The sequence below is a fragment of the Lissotriton helveticus genome, chromosome 5_1 (genome assembly GCF_964261635.1).
Source record: "Lissotriton helveticus chromosome 5_1, aLisHel1.1, whole genome shotgun sequence".
NCBI classification, from domain to species: domain Eukaryota; kingdom Metazoa; phylum Chordata; class Amphibia; order Caudata; family Salamandridae; genus Lissotriton; species Lissotriton helveticus.
The window spans coordinates 2,073,789,168-2,073,808,066 of NC_136065.1; the positions used below are offsets into that span (position 1 = coordinate 2,073,789,168).

At 53.6% G+C, this 18,899-nt stretch overlaps 1 protein-coding gene across 1 annotated transcript in view; it reads right to left on the bottom strand.

The window, feature by feature from the left end:
- Positions 1–18,899, bottom strand: part of LOC144752871 (uncharacterized) — a 192,652-nt gene that overhangs the window by 15,123 nt on the left and 158,630 nt on the right. Inside the window, exon 8 of the mRNA XM_078640703.1 lies at positions 3,343–3,427. Coding sequence (XP_078496829.1) covers positions 3,343–3,427 — 85 coding nt within the window. The remainder of the gene's footprint in view (positions 1–3,342; positions 3,428–18,899) is intronic.

Below are 18,899 nucleotides of genomic sequence, written 5' to 3' on the forward strand. Positions count from 1 at the left end.
TCATCGAACCTTCGGACAGTCCCTGGGCCAGCCCGGTCGTCCTGGTCCCCAAGGCCGCGGCCCCGGGTACCACCCCTGAACTCCGGTTCTGCATTGACTATCGGGGTCTGAACGCGGTCACCCGAACCGACGCTCACCCTATCCCCCGAGCAGATGAACTAGTCGACCGCATGGGGGCAGCCCGCTACCTAAGCATCTTCGACCTGACAGCGGGCTACTGGCAGTTCGGCCTCACCCCCAGAGCCCAAGAACGTTCCGCTTTCTCCACCCCGGATGGGCACTACCATTTCAGAGTGATGCCCTTCGGCATGAAGAACGCTCCAGCCACTTTTCAAAGACTGGTGAACCAGGTATTGGCGGGCCTCGAAGAATTCAGCGCCGCCTACCTGGACGACATCGCGGTATACAGCCGCCACTGGACGTACCACCTCCACCACCTCAGAGAGGTCCTGCAGGCCCTCCAACAGGCCGGCCTCACCATAAAGGCCAGCAAGTGCCAAATCGGCCAGGGGTCCGTGACCTACCTCGGACACCAAGTGGGGAGCGGTCTGGTGGCCCCCCTCCAACTCAAGGTAGCTGCCATTCAGTCCTGGCAACCCCCCGAGACACAAACCGAGGTCCGAGCCTTCCTGGGGCTCACCGGATACTACCGGCGGTTTGTAAGGGACTATGGCAGCATTGTGGGGCCCCTCACGGAACTCACGTCTAAGAACCACCCAAAAAGAGTCAACTGGACTCCCGACTGTCAAGCAGCCTTCGAGACGCTGAAGGCCGCCATGTGCACCGCTCCTGTGCTCCAGGCCCCCGACTACAGCCGCGAGTTCATCGTGCAGACCGATGCCTCCGACCATGGTATTGGGGCCGTCCTCTCCCAACTGAACCCCGAAGGAGTGGACCAACCAGTGGCCTTCATCAGCAGACGCCTACTGCCCCGAGAACAGCGCTGGAGCACCATTGAGCGAGAGGCCTTCGCAGTGGTATGGGCCCTCAAGAAGCTCTGGCCGTACCTCTTCGGAACCCATTTCCGGGTACAGACAGATCATCGGCCCCTGCAATGGCTCATGCAGATGCGGGGGGAGAACCCCAAACTATTGCGATGGTCCATCTCCCTGCAGGGGATGGACTTCACTGTGGAGCATCGCCCTGGTCAAGACCACGCCAACGCGGACGGCCTGTCCCGCTTTTTCCGCCTCGACGAGGAAAGTCCCCAAGAAGATGGGTGACTCTCCCCGCCTTCAGCTGGGGGGGACGCATGTTGGACAGGCCCCATGAAGGGCTCGCTCCCTCCCCGCAAGACAGGGCCCGGGTCCCGGCCTCCCAGGTACTATCCACAGAACAAACCCGCAACCCGTCCCCCATGGGACGCCTGCTCCCGGATGTCCCTGTGTCACGAGCCCGGGCCACCGTCAGCACCATTGCCCGGCCCAGCCGCCATCTTGGACACGGCACCACGCGGCCGCGCGGCCTCAGCCCGACCCCGACCCTGGGCCTGGCCAGGCCCCGACATCCCGGCACCACCATCCACCCAGGAGGTGAACGGACCACTTGGCAGGTCAATGGGAGTAAGAAGTGTCGATGGCTCTCCCCCGCCAGGTGCCGAGCACCCCCAGCCTCCTCGGGCGCTGGCTCCACCCCCCTGCTGGGTGTCTGGACTCCCTCATCCCAGACCTCCCGACCTCCAAGAGCGAGGGTCCGGACATCAAAGGGCGCCAGACCTATAACTGAGGCAGCCCCAGGACAGGAAGGCAGTTGTATCCTGGAGTCGAGAGACACCGCGACGAACTCATCCTTGACGGACTGCTGGAGCTGCCACAGCCCTGCCTTGTGAACTATTGTCCTGCCTGCTGGCGCTGCCGCGGCCCTCTGCAACCTTCATCCTCGTGGGACCTGCTGGCGCTGCCGCGGCCCTCTGCACCCTTCATCCTCGTGGGACCTGCTGGCGCTGCCGCGGCCCTCTGCAACCTTCATCCTCGTGGGACCTGCTGGCGCTGCCGCGGCCCGTTGCAACCTGCATTCTCGTGGGACCTGCTGGCGCTGCCGCGGCCCGTTGTAACCTTCATTCTCGTGGGGACCTGCTGGCGCTGCCGCGGCCCGTTGCCACCTACGACCTCTTCGGGACCTGCCGGCGCTGCCGCGGTCTGACCCGTCCGAACACCGAGCTCGAGGATTGTGAGCTATCCCAGTTACACCTCCGTACCCGTGGGTACTAAGACTGTCCCGCTACCCCCTTCCTTTTCCTAGAGACTAGAATTGAGAGGATCATCGTGTCCTGATCGCCTTGTATCGTACCACTCTACTACAAGAATTGCCTATAAAAGGTGTTACCCTGATCTTTGTGTGGTGTCCATCTGTGGGGGGGAAGTTACCTGTCTGTGCGATCGCTAGAGACGGTCCTCACCGGAGGCCTCTCCCTTGTGCTCGGCCGACCCTCCAGGTCCCCGTCTAACACGAATGAACAACGAGAATCAAGATTGGAAGCCGATCGAGTACGCACTGCTCAAGCCCGTTCTTCTCAAACGAACAAGCATCGAGAATCAAGATTGGAAACAGATCAATTACGCACTGCTCAAGCCCGCTCGAATGAAACAGGAGAGCAACCAGAATCAAGATTGGAAAACGCTCAATTACGCACTGCTCAAGCCCGCTCGAATGAAACAGGAGAGCAACCAGAATCAAGATTGGAAGCCAATTGAGGACGCACTACTCAAGCCACACTTAGAAATGTTTAAAAAAATAAAATGAATAAGTTTCAATAACAATGACACAATGTAAATTTAAGGTAATCATAACGAGTTTCCTTGAATTTCCTTTCTTCTGAGATCGCGGCAACGCTCGACGGGTAAGCTAGTGTGTAATAAATGAAAGCAGAAAGTGTAGGACTGACCAATAGCACCATAGAGCTGAAGCTGCCTGTTGTGCACAATTTACAAGGAATGTAAAGTGATTCGGCGTACTTGGGCAAAACCATAGGATTGTATTTGTGCAGAAAGTCCTTTTGAATGAGTCTGGCTCAAGCTGTATTACAATATATGAAGAGGGCGAACGGATCAGGAGTGGACGTGGGACACCATCCACACTTGAATTCATTTCAAACTTGGAGGCACTGAGTTTCACACCACCTGATTCTTGGCTGGACTCCAAGCCCATTGCCCTGTCAGCATTTATTGAGACTCTTAATGGCATCTGGATGCTTATTTTGCAGAGATTGGATTACCATTGACTATTGACAAGAACAAGTTCCATGTTCTCTGCCCCTTGTCTCAGTCTTTCTCTCTGGGTGTATTTTGGAAATTGTTTCCTCCGAACAAGAATTGGAGGACTCCAATTTTGTTGTGAGCTCACCTTTCCACCATTGGCTGTGGTCCTCTCGCCACTTCATGTCTCTGATGGCCCAGTCGGAGAGGTAGTGTCCAATCTGGATGCGTATCTAGAAAGGCAACAGAGAGAAGAGATTGGAAGTTGGTGAGCTGGGGATGACATTTTGGTGAGTAGGCTGGTAAAGTGTCATCATGCTGGAAGTTGGTTTTCTTGCCTGATCAGCATTCATTGACTAACTTTGGCAATAACCTCTGAACTGGGCCCACTCCCAAACTGCCACACATGTCAGTCTTCACATATATTTTACAATAAAGTTTGCCAACATATGCATGTCTTGTTTCTTGTGGTATATGTTGGCCGCAGTTTATTTTTGCATTACATGTACGAGTTACTTTTTGTGTTACAGTAGTGTGGTCATAACCTGCTATTACCAGGCCATGAACCAACATCACGGGATGTCATGAATCATTATATTCTCCTCATAAGCTCATAGACATGACAGTTCATTAATCCATCTATTTAGCAGTCATAAATCATTTTGACAGGCTTGTAAATCACGTGACAGATCATAACTCACAATAGCTGACCGGTCAGAAATTATTTCTGACATAGCACAATCATGCTCTTTTATCTATTGACCATACTTGTGACAACTCATAGTTTATTCAGGCCATCATACATGTGGTTTTATGGGGTCATAAAGTTACCTGTTGGTTTTCCCACTGATTAAGTGGGGGGGGGGGGGGTGAGGGGAGGTAGCTTCTCCCTGGAGTTAGGCCCCAACTCGCTATCTTGTGTGTCCATTTTGTGCCCTGCTGTTCGGCGGGTCTGGCCTGTGAGTACCATCTCCACTTGCTCCCCCTTCCAGCCTAATTGCCCTGCCGTAAGGCATCCCAAGTCGAGTGGCCTTCCTCCTGCACACTGCCCTGCTGTGTGCCTCCTTACCAACAAATGTACACCTTCTAAGCCACCACGCCATAAGGGAGGCTTCTGTCTCCCTGACCCCATCCATTTTGTCGATTCTCCTTTCTTCTTGTTCTTTTTTTTAAGGTGCAGCCTGCCAGTGCCATGGCTGCCCATGGCTGGCAAGTCTACATGTGTGCGCCATGGTAGAAGTGTTAAGCCATGAGCGTTGAGTTACACAATGAGTTACATGCTCGACAGTGTGACTACACTCACCATGGTATCAGATGTCGTGAAGATCTAGCCTCCCCACCACCTACTCTGAGTCATTAGGTATTTTAACTCTTTATTCAGAGATGTCCTCTTTTGCAGCAGGTCTGACAGATCTTGAGTCACCTTCAAAGCGCCCTCGTTCAACTCCCTCTCTTACTAGATATTATTTACCCCGTCATCCATCATCAGGCAATCATTATGGCGTAAGGACTGGTGAAGATGACACTGGTTTTGTCTTGAGCTGAGCTCTTGAATATATTTTATAATGTTAATAGGGATTACAGGCTTTTGCATGTTAGTATGCTCTACATTTCCGTTCTGAGTTCTGCATTAAGTGTTTTCACTAAGCATGAGTATGCTAGGGCTGAAAATCAGGCCTCAAAATAAATATGGGTTTTCTTGTTTTAGTTTGTGGAAAGTGATATGTTTTGTGTCCAACCTGCTCTACACTGCTTTAGTAGAATGGAATGTACCTCTTTTCTGCTGACGTTTGGTAGTAACTGCAGCTAAGAGGTAAGGGTTTTCTGTGACACGACAGACTTTGGTTTCTGTAACTGAGAGGTTTAAAAAGTAAAAAGAACTAATGGCTCTGAGTCTCCAAATGCTTCAACTGGAAGCCTGGTCTTGAGCTGGGTGATGTTGGCGTGGTGTGAGTAGGTTTGTACACTTCGCCCAATTAGGAAGGCGAAGAGAGAAACCACTTGGTGGAAGATATGCTGTCTGTTGTGACCTTTAACTGGCAACCCTCTGATACCAAGGTCTAGTGGGGGTCATTGCATGACTTGGCAAAAAACGGAATAATAATAACAACAATGTAATACCATTAGGCAAAAAGTTAGTTTTAGTCTATCTGGTTAGGGCTATCTTTGTGGTCTAAATTTTATTCACTTTATAATATTCATGAGTTTTTTATAATATAATGTTCACTAAAATATTTTTTTCACATTTCTTTATGTGGTTTTAAACAGATAGCAACACACAGCTCTGGCCATTACCAGCACAGAAACAGTGATGTTCAAGTCTTATAACTGCGAATGCTAATCTCCCCCTAGATTGTAGAGGGATTGCACTAAATACACAGACATGATCAGCATGTATAAGAGCAATGCATGTAAAGGGGGGCGTGGCTTGCACGCCGAGGGTGATGGCGGCGTGAGCCCGGAGCTCCGCGCCTATTCCCCGCAATTATCCTGTCTTCTGCTGCAGGGAGCCCAGCGCTGCGCCTGGAAAGCATCGATCCGGGCACCGGCATTGGTGGGGCGAGAGCGGAGCGGACAGGGGGCCGTTGGGAGGACCGGCCTCCGCCGGACCACGGAGAAGCCAGAGCCGGGCCGGGAGAACACCCAAAATGGCGGCCGCAGTGACGGACTTGTAACGTCCGGCTGCTTGAACCGAGGGCTGACGCCTGGGGGTGAAGCTGAGACCCGCCGAGGGTCGGAACCGGTGGAGAAGTGCCCCCTCCCCCCCGGAGGCCCTGTAGAGGCCTCTCCTAGAAGCTCCGCGGAGCAGCGAAGCGGCTGCTGGTGAAAGCCCCGGGGAGGCTGCGTGGAGAGCGCTGTGCGCTGCGGACACCCTGTGCCCAGACTGGCGCGGCTGAGACCCGGCGAGCCGGAGGGATCCTGAACGCTCCCCCCTCCCCCCCCCTGAACTACGCGGTAAGCCGTAACACCGAGCAGCCCACAGGGGGGGTGAAGTGAGGCGGGGGGAGAGCGGCGAACATTTGGGGACTACCTGGATTGTTAACGGCGGAGGCAAGCACGCCAGGGAGTGACTGTACTTGCCAGCTGGGGGGCCCTGGCTGACTCCCGCCACGAGGGCTAGTGAGCCTCGCCCCCGGATAGCGGCGGGCGGCCGCTGGGAGTGAACCTGATCTCGGCGACATTAGGACATCGGTGCCCTACCACCCACGGCCCGGGGCAACACGCCCGTATCCCCCCGTGTCTGACCCCTACCCAGCGACGCTAACTGCAAACGCTGGATGCCCGGACAGGGGAGATTGACCTTGCTTTGAGAGAGCTAGCACGACGCTGAAGAGGCAGTGTGAAGGGCGAGCGCTGGACTGAGCCCCGAGAACTCCCGCAGGCCACGATGGGGAAGCCGAGAGGCAAGCAGGAGGAAGCGGCGGCCTCGGGGACGGCGGAAGGAGACATGGGGGAGCCCTCAGACCTGAAGAGGCTACAAGATCGTATCCTGGAGGCCATCACAGCAACGAGGGAAGCGCTGCATAATGATATTGCGCAGGTGGCGTCAGGGCTCGGCCTGCTCCGTGCCGACCACGACAAATTGAAAGACAGGGTAAAAGAGACTGAGGGGGCCCTGAAAGTCCTGGCTCCTGCCCACAAAACTCTTGAGGGCAAACTCACGGAGGCTCTAGACCGGATTCAGGTATTGGAGCGACGGGCAGAGGACGCGGAAAATAGAAGCCGCCGCAGCAACGTGCGAATCGTAGGCCTGCCGGAGAGCGAAGGGGGGACGGACTTGGTGGCCTACTGTGACAATTGGCTAAGAACTGTAGTGGCACCTGAGGGCCTGTCGCCCTTCTTTGCCCTGGAGAGAGCGCATCGGGTCCCATCCGGCCCACCCAAACTTGGCCTACCACCGAGACCCATCGTGGCTAAACTGCTGCACTACAGGGACAGGGACCTGCTCCTGCAAAGAGCCCGGGACGATGGCCCGTTCCAAATCGCGAACAGTAAAGTCACGCTGTTCCCGGACTTCACGTTCGAGACGCAGAAGCAGCGGGCTTCCTTTCTGACGATCAAGAAGGAGCTACGCACAGAGGGCATCCAATACTCCTTGCTATTCCCTGCCAGACTTCGAATTGTGGTGGACGACAAAACGATGTTTTTCAACCTGGCTGCAGACGCTTGGGACTGGTGGGAAACCTACAAAGCGGGCACGGATGGCGCCAAGGTTCGAGAGGAGCGAGAAAAGGAGCGGGAAAGAGCGCCGGAGGGTCCGCGCAAATCGCAAAGACTGCGCAGGCGTCGTCGCGGAGCCGGGAGACCAACCGCCTCGCAAACGGAGGCTGAGCGCAAGGCTGCGCTGCAAGCAGTGATCGAAATTGGAACAGAAGGGGGCTCTCAATCCAAACGAGGCACGGACACAGAGACGCATGTATCTGCCTCGGGCTCGGAGTCGGACCTGTCGGGGGTCCACGGTGCCAAGGACCCGGTGGTGACACCGCAAACAGCGGAAGAAATCCTGAACATCTGACTTGCGACTGATGGGTAGGGGGAGAGGGCCTTGAGGGGGTTCACCCGGTTAACGGGGGAATTAATTCCAGGCATGAGCGCTGGGTGACTGGCTATGCGCTGTTCTCAGTAGTGGGGGGATGGCAGCGGACCTGGGTCATGTAGCCCCCTTTTGGGCGAGGCCTCGCTCCGCACGCCCTTCAGGCACTTGCGGCTACGGCCGTGAACTAAACACTTGGGAGTTCTGAGTTAGGGGAGTTTGGATGGGGTCTGATATCTCGGTATTGGGGCCTGTTCTGGGGGGAGGGGGAACACCACAGTTGGGGTTTGGTGATGGGGGGGATTTGCAGACACAGACCTTGAATTCCTTAGGGGCTGAGCAATTGGGAGGTTCTGCTTGGGGACGGGGAGGGACCATCTTCCGCAGGAATGGATATAGGGAGGGGGAGGAGAACCATGACTTATGGGACAATGGCTAACTCGAATGTTTTGAAATGCATGACCTGGAACGTGAGGGGCCTACACACGATGCAACGCTGGCATAAAGTGCACGCCTACCTACAGCGGAGAGGGATCCACATAGCGCTCTTACAGGAGACACACATTACGAAGCAGGAAGGGGTGGCGTTACAGAGGAGATGGCGGGGGCAGGTTTTTCACACCTCTTACTCGGCCTACGCAAGGGGCGCTCTGATCTGGGTGAGGGCGGGGACGCCTTTTCAAATGACTAGACAGCTGATAGATCCAGAGGGGAGATTTGTAGTAGTGGAGGGCAGATTGCGGGGTAAAGCTATCGTTCTATGCAGTGTATATGCCCCGAATATAGACCAATTGACCTTCTATGCAAACCTATCTGGGACGCTGGCGCACTTCCTGGTGGGTCCGATACTCATGGGAGGGGACTTTAACTCCGTGGCGGACGTGCAATTAGATAGGTCCCACCCACCCCTGAGAGACTCCCCGGTACACCGTGTAGCCAAGGGTAGACGGGACTGGCAAGAGAGCTGGGGGTTAACTGATGCATGGAGGGCGCGGCACTCAACAGACCGGGATTACTCGTTCTACTCCGGGATGCATGAACTCCACGTTAGACTGGACGCGATATTGTGCACACGAGAAGTGCTGTCGCAGGTTGCCTGGTCGGAATATCTGACGAGAACGATCTCAGACCACAATCCGCTTTTAATTCACTTAGACTGGATGATGGAAAAGCCTAGGGTGCCAACCTGGAGGCTCCGGCAGGAGACTTTAGAAGACCCGATACTCGGGGCGGCACTGGAGGAGGGGTTGGCACAATACTTTGCCAATAACGAGGGTTCAGCGACCTCTAGGGCAGTGGAATGGGACGCCTTCAAAGTGGTAGTGAGGGGACAGTGCATTGCGCAGGTCGTGGGCACGAGACGGGTACTGTTGACCGACCTAGAGAGGGCAGACGCCAAACTGAGGGCAGTGGAGAGAGACCGACCGGGCCGGCCGGAGCTGCAGGGAACGGTTTGCTCGGCCCGGGAAGCGGTGGCGGTTGAAGTAGAGAGGCTACGGGCTTACGATCATCGGGCATACGCGCTGCGATCTCATGTAGAAGGCGACCGATCGGGCACTTTGTTGGCGTGGCTTGCTAACCCCGCGAAACGCTGCTCCCCTATCTTGCAAATTGCCGAGGAGGAGGGAAGTCTGTCCTACACCCAGTCGGCCATAGTGGACGGCTTTCAGAGATACTACGAGAAACTTTATAGTAGCACCCCGGGCGACCGAGGGAAGGAGGCAGAGGCTTTCCTGGACGACCTCACCCTGCCGTGCTTAGAGGACGAGCAGGCGGAGGATTTGGGGAGAGACATCGACTTAGGGGAGATTAGAAGAGCTATTAAGTCCATGGCCCGCAATAAGACGCCAGGTATAGATGGTTTGCCCGTTGAATTTTACGGCAAATTTGTGGACGCCTTAGCGCCGCGGCTGTTAGCTGTGTACAAGGAAGCGGGAACCACGGGTCGACTCCCCCAATCGATGCGGGAAGCGATAGTCATCCCGCTGCTGAAACCTGGCAGAGAAGGCAGCAGTCCGGCCTCCTATAGGCCGCTCTCGATGCTCACAGCTGACTATAAAATCTTAAGCTCTATTCTAGCATCGAGACTCCTGCCGCACATGACCACTCTGATCCACGTGGACCAGAACGGCTTTATCCCTACCCGGAACACGACGTTAAACATTAGAAGGCTTATCCGACTTATGGAAGATCTGCGAGAGAGGAGTGGAACCCCGCTTGCCCTCTCGGTCGATATAGAAAAAGCGTTCGATAGTCTAGAGTGGGATTATTTATATGCAGTCATGGAGCGCTTCGGGCTGGGCGTAGGCTATATCCGTTGGACGAAAGTGCTCTATACAGCGGCAGTGGCGAGAGTGCGAGTTGGGTCCCTGGTGTCCCGACAGTACCCAGTAGAGAGGGGCACCCGGCAGGGGTGCTCCCTATCCCCATTACTGTTCGCATTAGCGATCGAACCGCTGGCGGTGGAAGCCCGCAGGGGGCGATACTTCGCAGGCGTGCTCGCTAGCGACGGGCGACAGTTTATATCGCTGTACGCCGATGATCTCCTGTTGTTCCTTGCTAATGACGCAATAGAGCTCGATGGTGCGGAGGAATTGCTGGGACGTTTTGGCGACCTGTCGGGACTGAGGGTTAATTGGAAGAAAACGTGCCTCTTTCCATTGAAGGAGGACGCGGCCCGCCCAGAACACAGACCGCTACTCCATTGGGAGCCGACTTGTCTCCATTACCTTGGAGTTTACGTTTATCACGCAGCGACGGCCTTGTTCGAGGGTAATGTGGAGAGATGCGTCAGAGGCCTGAAGGGCAGCATGGCATTCTGGGCCACGCTTCCCCTGTCCATAGCTGGTAGGATAGCTCTGTTAAAAATGGTGGCCCTCCCGCGGCTGCTGTATTACTTTCGAACGCTCCCGATCTGGATCCCCAGCTCCTTCTTCCGTCGACTTAGATCCCAGCTGACTACCTTCCTGTGGGGGACGGGCAGATGTAGAGTGGCGCTGGCGACACTCACCCGCCCGAAAGATGAGGGAGGCTTGGCGTTCCCTGATTATGAGCTCTATTACCTCGCTGCCCAGTTGCAGATCTTTACGCAAGAGGTAGCTCGTGTTTACCGGGGCCCAGAAGATGGGCGACTGCGGGGCACGCCACGGCAAATACTAGCCTACATCGCTCTAGGACAGAAACTCGCCGCCCGGGATTTATCCCTTGAACAGGATACATTTCGGCGCTGCTGGAACCGAGCACAGAAGCGGGCAGGGATTACGCACCCCTACGCCCCGGAGATGCCACTGGGCATGTTGACTGCCCTGCCCCATGGAGGCGATTGGTCCCGCCTGCAGCAGTGGGAGGAGGCGGGAATACAGGTGATAGGGGATCTTTTCGACAACGGGGAGCTCCTCCCGTACCTGGCCCTCCAGGAACGATTTGATCTCCCACGCGGGGGTTATCTCCTTCACGCAGCTGTGATAAGAGCTATGCAGAAACACTGGGGACTGGGATTGGCGGAGCCGGAGACGGCCATGGCGTGCCAATACACCATGATGGCGGCGGGAACGGTGAAAGCGGTGTCTTGTTTATATAACAGAATGCTCCACGAGCACTTGCCGCCCCTCGATGCGCTGAAACTCAAGTGGGAGACTGACCTGGGCAAGCCCATCCCGGACACGACGTGGGCACAACTGGTGCGAAGGGCGCGTAATAGCACAAGGAACGCTCGGTTTCAAATTATTCATTATTATATACTGCACAGGGCATACATGACCCCTGGGAGAATCCTGAGATACTTTGGCGCGACTGATGCGAAATGCCCCCGCTGCGCGGCAGGAGGAGCAGAGCTGGTGCATATGCTCTGGTCGTGCCCGGCCCTATCGGACTATTGGCGGTCCGTGGGTGGGTCCATGAACGAGGTGACGGGCCGGACTGTTGACTATGATGCAGCGGCGTGCCTCCTGCATTGGTTCCCACATACCCCCAAAAACAAGCTTTCAAGCAAATTCATAGATATGGGATTGATGGTAGCCAAGCGTGAGATAACTAGAAACTGGAAGGCAAGGACGGGCCCGACGCATAAGAGGTGGTACAACGAATTTCTGAAGTGGGCGGCCTGCGACAGCACACATAGATATCAGATGGCGCGCAGAACTGCTAATGAAAGGGCGCTAGAACAAGCAACGGCCTGGGAGGTAATGGTTCAAGGCCTCAGGGATAGTGGAATGGTGGATGATGGGGAGGACCTAGACGTGGCCGGGAACAGCACATTACAATAAACTGGAGTTAAGAGGACCGGTAGAAGGGAAAGCCTGAAGTCCAAGGTTAGAGGTACACCTCAAGAGGCTCCTGTGCGGATGGTGGGTTGGGGGGGGGGAACAGGGGGGGGGTTAGAATCTTTGAACTGGAGGGGAGTTGGGGGGGGAGTTCAGGGTTTCCTTAGTTGAGGACGGAAAAGTAGGCACACACACAAATCCGAGACAATACTCCTGCAGAAGAAACACCAGGCATGTGGGCGCGGAACCATTGCTGCCGCCCGGCCCCCGGGATGTGGGCCTGCAGGCTGTGTACACGTGATGTTGACATACCAGACTGTGGCACTGTGATTGATACTGAATGTGCGTAACTATTGGCCTGTGTAAAGTGTGTTTACAATAAAAATTACTTTAAAAAAAAAAAAAAAAAGAGCAATGCATGTAAAAACATGCTCTGATCGGGTATATAATCATGCACTGTAGAGACTCACAACTGCACTAAACAGCGAGTTCTGGCAAGTGGTGAATGCCAATACCTCAAGGACCCCTGGGCACACAAAGCGTCTGTGAGAGCCTCCGCTGCAGCAATTCCATTCGGCTATGTGGGGAGTGTCCACTTTACCGTCCAGTTTACCCCTCCGCCTGTTCCATGTACCACTTATCCTGGCTATGGCGGCTCAAGGGATTGGCTGCCATTCAGTTGGCCATTTGGAGAGTCCAAGTCTTTCAACTTGGTGTCTGTGTCTTTTCCCCAAATTCAGTGAAAGCTGATGTGCTTGCCCTTAAGGTGGTTTTTCATCTTAGCTTCCATTCATGACATAGACATCGCCTGTTGTACAGCCGGGCCCTCGCCTCCCTGCAATCGGGCCAGCGTGATGACATCCAATTCTGCCCTAACCCATTTCAGTAGATCTCCTAGCCAGTGCTTTGTGTTGAACGACACACAGGCCTTCTAAGACCTTGCTATTTGTCTTTTGAAGAGTACATAGGCTACGTCTATGAACCTGTGTGGATATTTGTCCCTTTTTCTGCTGTGGGTGGTACAGTGCAGTCCACTAAATCCCTTTCACTTCTTCCCATGCACAGTGGATCACTGGGCAATCCCACACCATATGAAAGAAGCTTGCAGCTGGTACCTAGGAGAGCCCGATAATGCCCCTGTGAACATACGTCGAACACGTGTCGGTGTCAAGTAGGTCTGATGCAGGTAGTTGAATTGTGTGTATTGGAACACTCGGTTCCTGGAGATCTTTCTCACTTGTTGAGTAGCACATGTCCATTGTTAGTCAGTGAGGTCTGTTTGCTGGTTGCTCACCCACCTCTCTCTGATTTCTAGGTCTGTCCTGTATTGCTGACCGAGTAGAGCATTGCACACAGCAGTTATGGCTTTTCACATGCCACTGTGGGTGAGTATGAGTGATGTTGTGGGCAGTTCAGATTGCCCTTGCCCCACTCAGCAGTGAAAGCATGTTGTTCTGCATTGTACGTTAAACAATGGCCTGTCTGTATTCAGTATGTGCAAAATTGATGGACAGAATGCAGAACAATGTCATACATTCACCTAAGTACAGAGATCTGGGCCTAAATCCATCGTATTTTTTGCTCACCATGCCATTCCAGTTTGAACCCAGACATATGCAAATCAGTCTTGACCCTGAGCCCAATGGGAACAGTCCAAATGCCGCACTGCCAGGCCAGGTCCCCCCTGGACTGGAAACAATCCTAGGACCGGTTTCGGGCTATCAGTCCTCATTGGCCAGAATAGCTTGACTCCAGTGGCAAGGAGAGCACGGGACCCACATCTGGGCATACCCGTCCCACTCGGGGTGACAAATGCAAAAAGAACAATTGATGGACAATATAATACATTCACCCCGGTACAGAGATCTGGGCCTAAAACCATTGTTTTCAGTATGTGTCACTGATCTCCTGGCGGGATTGCAGAATGCCCTCTGTATATAAGCCCTCCGTGAGCAGCACCCCAGCTTCCACCCATGATCGTACATCATGTCACAACGTAACATCCCGTGTTTTCGGTTCTAACCACATTGGGAGTAGGTGGGCCTATGGGGAGTGTGACCCTCTGTTGTGCATGATCTGTGTTAACCTTTACATACCACTCGCTGCTGCTGTGTTTCAGATGGCAGTGTTGTGGAGGGACCAATTAACCAGGTAGGACTAGATGGATGTCCAATCTCTCCGCATTTAGGACGGTCCTCAGCCAGGGCATTGGGCATTGCAATTGTGCTGTTACATAATACAGTTTGTAATTGGGTGCCCCAAGTCCCCCGTCCAGAAAAAGGCACTTCGTTTTGTTTAATACTGCCCTTTTTAGGTCTCGCCTGACCCAGCACTTGTGGTGGTCTAGTGAGACTTTAAGTAAGGAGGACTTCAAAAAATGCTACCGCCGGCTACAGCTTGTGGTGCATGTGCGTGGGCGCGCACTTGAGCAGAGGCACCATATGGCGTAATTACTGCTGCGTGCGCACCACTTGCGTGCTTCCCCCGCGATCAGTTTCTAATTATTTGGAGATGTTTGTTACCACTAATGCCACAGCACTTTTAGCTTTCTTTAGTCCCGTGATGCCATTGTTTGGCTGCCCCAGAGACATGATGTTGCTGATCTTTGCTACTTTGAATTTCATCCCTGAGAGTGGGACTCTAATATGCTTTCCGGTTTCTTCTCTTTTTTAATTTTACGCGGCCAATGCTTGTTTTAAAGTTCTTCTCAGCTGTGACGCTGGAGCGCGACTCATTGGAAACAGTCGTGTTTTAGAGCTGTGCTGCTTCTATAATTTAGGAGTATCCGAAAAACCGACTCTGACGTGAACAGACCGAACAGGCAGACACACCTTTTGATCATTCACCCCGGAGACTATGCGGGCCGACCGACACGTCCCTGCAGGGGACCCTCATAAGAGGGCGGCCCCCTTAGTGCCTCAAGATGGCACACGGGGCAGCCCAGTGTTCCGCGACCCCCTTTGGGTCCCGTCGTCACTTCCGGCCGTGTTGGGGGCGGGGGAGAGGTATAAATTCCTCCCCCGCCCACCATTGCCTGGGTCCAGATGCACCTGGGAGCCTCTCAACAAGGGCAGGATAAGAGATTATCGCTCTATAGTTTATGGGGCATGTCCTTTTGACATGTACTAGAGGTTAGTACTTGTAGACAGTTGGCTAATTTTCCCAAGCATATGTTACTAGCGGGCGATGCGTTGCATCCACTTGATAGGACTCGTAGGAGTGTTTACGCTACGATGTGCAGCTAGTAGATTTGTGTTAATAAGCTTTGGATGGCTCTATTCAGCTATTGTTTATCCCCGTTATGTTGCTGTGGAAAAATACCGGGACACAATAAAATACAAAAGTGCATCGTTCTTGCCATAGCAATCCACCTGTGTCACACAAGGGGGAGGGGCCCTTACCATTTTCCCCGCCTAGCGTTGCGGGGTACTCACTTGTCACCTGGTAACTTTTAACCCCACAAGGTGAGCGAGTCTGCCTGGACTTCCGTAAGTGCGGCTAGGGCCCGCCACTGCTATTATCAGCAGCAAGTTCACTGGTGCTCTATTTTACAGGGTGGTTGGTTCTGGTGCATGGCACCGTCCCTCAATTGTCACTCATAGCACTGTCTGGCTTTCAGAGACGACCGCTACTACAGCCACGGGGTAAGTCAAGTGACTATTGCCTTGGTTTTATTGGTTGGTGTAATTTCTGGTGCTCAGAATATTTAGACACTTTAGGCACGTTTGGCCAGATAGGGGTGTCGTAGCAGGAGGGCCTGCAATTGATTTGGCTGGGTTTCACTTGTAGGGTCCAGACGTGGGCAGGTAATAACCACAGTCTTAAAACAAACTGCTGGGGTTCACATGCAGTGGAGGTGCACTAGGAATAGTTCGGCCTGAGTCACATTTATTTAGTCATTTCATGATCTAAGGTGGGGAGATCGTAGGCAGTATCTCCACGCCGGGAAGTACACAGTGAGAAAGTAGTAGTGTACAAAGTTGCCCAACTTGATATATACATTTGTTAATAGCGGCTTGGGTCCAACGAGTGCCCAATCGGGGTGACTGGTCAAGTGACAGACATTACTAGTGATGTGGCACGGTGTACTATAAGGGAGTTTGCATAAGAAGGTCCCAACTAGCCTTATACACATGATGGAGATAATTAGTGACATGCCTAGAGGTAAGCCTTGTGTTGTAGAGACGGGTTGCCAAGGGAGGTAGCTTCGCAGCTTCCACAGGCAGGTGATTTCCGCAGGGGCTTAGCTAAGCTTGCGGCCAGGCAGGGACTTGCACAACCAAGGTGATTACATTAAGGGCAAGCACGCACCAAGTGATGGATTATCAAGTCCATTCAAAGCAGACATTAACACCTGCGCAAGTGCCAGGGAGCTAGGCAGTGATGGTAGCTGCCAGTTAAATTGTGGGTTGCGGTGCAAGAACCTGAGGAGAACGTGGGGTCAACAAAAAAGGGCTACAATGATTGAAGAAGTTTGTTTTGGCGGTCCGACTGCCCAAAAAGGGTCTAGTGTTGTGCGTGGATGTGTTTCCCCCTTTTATACGTCAAAGACACATGGACACCCGCATCTATGTCTCTTTTCCCAGGGCAGGTTAGATCCTAAGGTGGGAAATGGCCTTTGATATGCTTCGCCAGGACAGGGATAGCCGCTCACACGAGCTGGAGTCTGCAAGGGAGAGAAAGGGTACCTATACCTGGCACAGTAAGGGTGCTTGAGCCAAGGACCTGGAGCCGCAGGAGGTTCCGGGAAACCGCGACGGCGCCCCGTTAGTCCTTCGGGCGGTCGGGGGGCCTGGACCGACCGGGGGTGTGCCATACTGCTCCGCCCTGAAAGGGGGGGCGGGAGTATAAGATAGGATCTACAAGGTGCTGCACCGTCTGAGCAACGACTCACAGTGCTGGCTGGCTCGTTAGGCAGGCGGGACAGCGAGGGGCTGCCTGCTTTGGATCGCCCGTAAGATGACCCACCAAAAGTCATACGCTTGTATGAAAATAAACCTGCAGCAGTTCTTACCCATAAATACGTGTCCAGTGTATCATTTATTGGGTTAGATGTGCATGATGTTGGGTGGGAGGGGATGACGATGTGGGCACTATGCCACTGCCCGCGTCTCACGCAGGGGGACATTGGCAGGGCAGCTCCCTAGTGGCCATTCGTCGTAGCTCGCCGCCCTGTACCCGGGGTGTGGAGGGGTGGCATGCAGGACTCCTGCCCCTCTCCGCGGTCGCCATGACTCGCGGCCAGGGGAGGGCTTACCTGTGGGGGGGGCGTGCCATTACTTAAGCCCCTGCTGCCTCTGGCTCTGCCTCTTTTTCGGCTTTCCGCCCGCCTGAGCACTGCACCCACCCTATCCTCGTACCCAGCGGCTCAACAGGCGGCGCAAAGTGATGGAATGTTTTAACGTTGTCTTTTGTGTTGCAGGCGAAGTTACAGGGCGACGGGTACAGTAAGGGTACCTCTGCGGTAGTCTGGTACAGTAAGGGTACCTCTTCCTGGCACAGTAAGGGTGCCTGAGCCAAGGACCTGGAGCCGCAGGAGGTTCCGGGAAACCGCGACGGTGTCCCGTTAGTCCTTCGGGCGGTCGGGGGGCCTGAACTGACCGTAGGTGTGCCATACCGCTCGGCCCTGAAAGGGGGGGCGGGAGTATAAGATAGGATCTACAAGGTGCTGCACCGTCCGAGCATCGACTCACTGTGCTGGCTGGCTCGTTAGTCAGGCAGGACAGCGAGGGGCTGCCTGCTTTGGATCGCCCGTAAGATGACCCACCAAACTTCATACGCTTGTTGTATAGAAATAAACCTGCAGCAGTTCTTACCCATAAATACGTGTCCAGTGTATCATTTATTGGTTTAGATGTGCATGATGTTGGGTGGGAGCGGATGACGGTGTGGGCACTATTAGAATTTCTGTGGCTGAACGCACCAATGCCTACTGTCGTCACCAGCTTCCACTCGCTTCCTACATTTAAGTGTTTTTTGTTGCAATGCTTTGCCCATCTGCCATGCATTGCCTTTAGCCAGTTAGCTACATGTTTTGCATGTCACCACGCCCCAGTGGCATAAAGTTAACAGAGCACTGGAATTATTGGAATCCCATTGGAGACAATGGAGTTGCAGCGGGCCAATAGGAACTGGTATAGTGTAAGTGGTGCTTATGCAAGCACTTCAGTCCTTTCCTGGTGAGTTGGCGCTATGTTAAAGCGTGATAAACGGAAATAAATAAATAACGGGCAGCGTGGTGCTGGATCTTTGTGTAATATAAGTGGTGCTCATGCAAAGCACTTCAGTCCCTTCCATGCGAGTTGGCGCTATATTAAGGCGCGATAAACGGAAATAAATAAATAAAGGACACTTTCAAAGCCACAGCCCTCACTGCCGGACTGCTCTCAGAAGTGCACATACGCGCAAGTTATAAAAATAAATGTAAACAAATAAAACCACGGGGAGATTAAGTGATTTTGCACAGGATCACAGGATGTTGAGCCGACGCTGAGACTTCAGTAATTCTGTGTGCAGAGACGAAGCTGGTTTGCAAGTGAAGAAACAGCAAATGGTTTTTGGTCAAAGAGGGGACTAAGAGCTAGATCATGCTTACATGTGTTTGCTTTTCCGTTAGAGAGTGAGGCACTGCAGGAGGAGCACCCCCCTAACCTCCAGCCACCAATTCCCCAAGACTGAGATCCCTGTCACAGAGGATAACTGGACAAGGTTTAGCGAAACAGTTTAACAAAGCACCATTTGGGCGAATTCAGTTTCTTCTGTTTCACCCGAGGAGCGAAATGATCTCCATACAGAACTGCTATTTTTTTTTTTTTTTTTTTGAGGTTACATTTGGCGTTTATTGGTTGAGCTGCTCATTCTTTCTGTACGGGCATGCACTATGGTGGTTTGGTATGTTGGCGTTAAGTC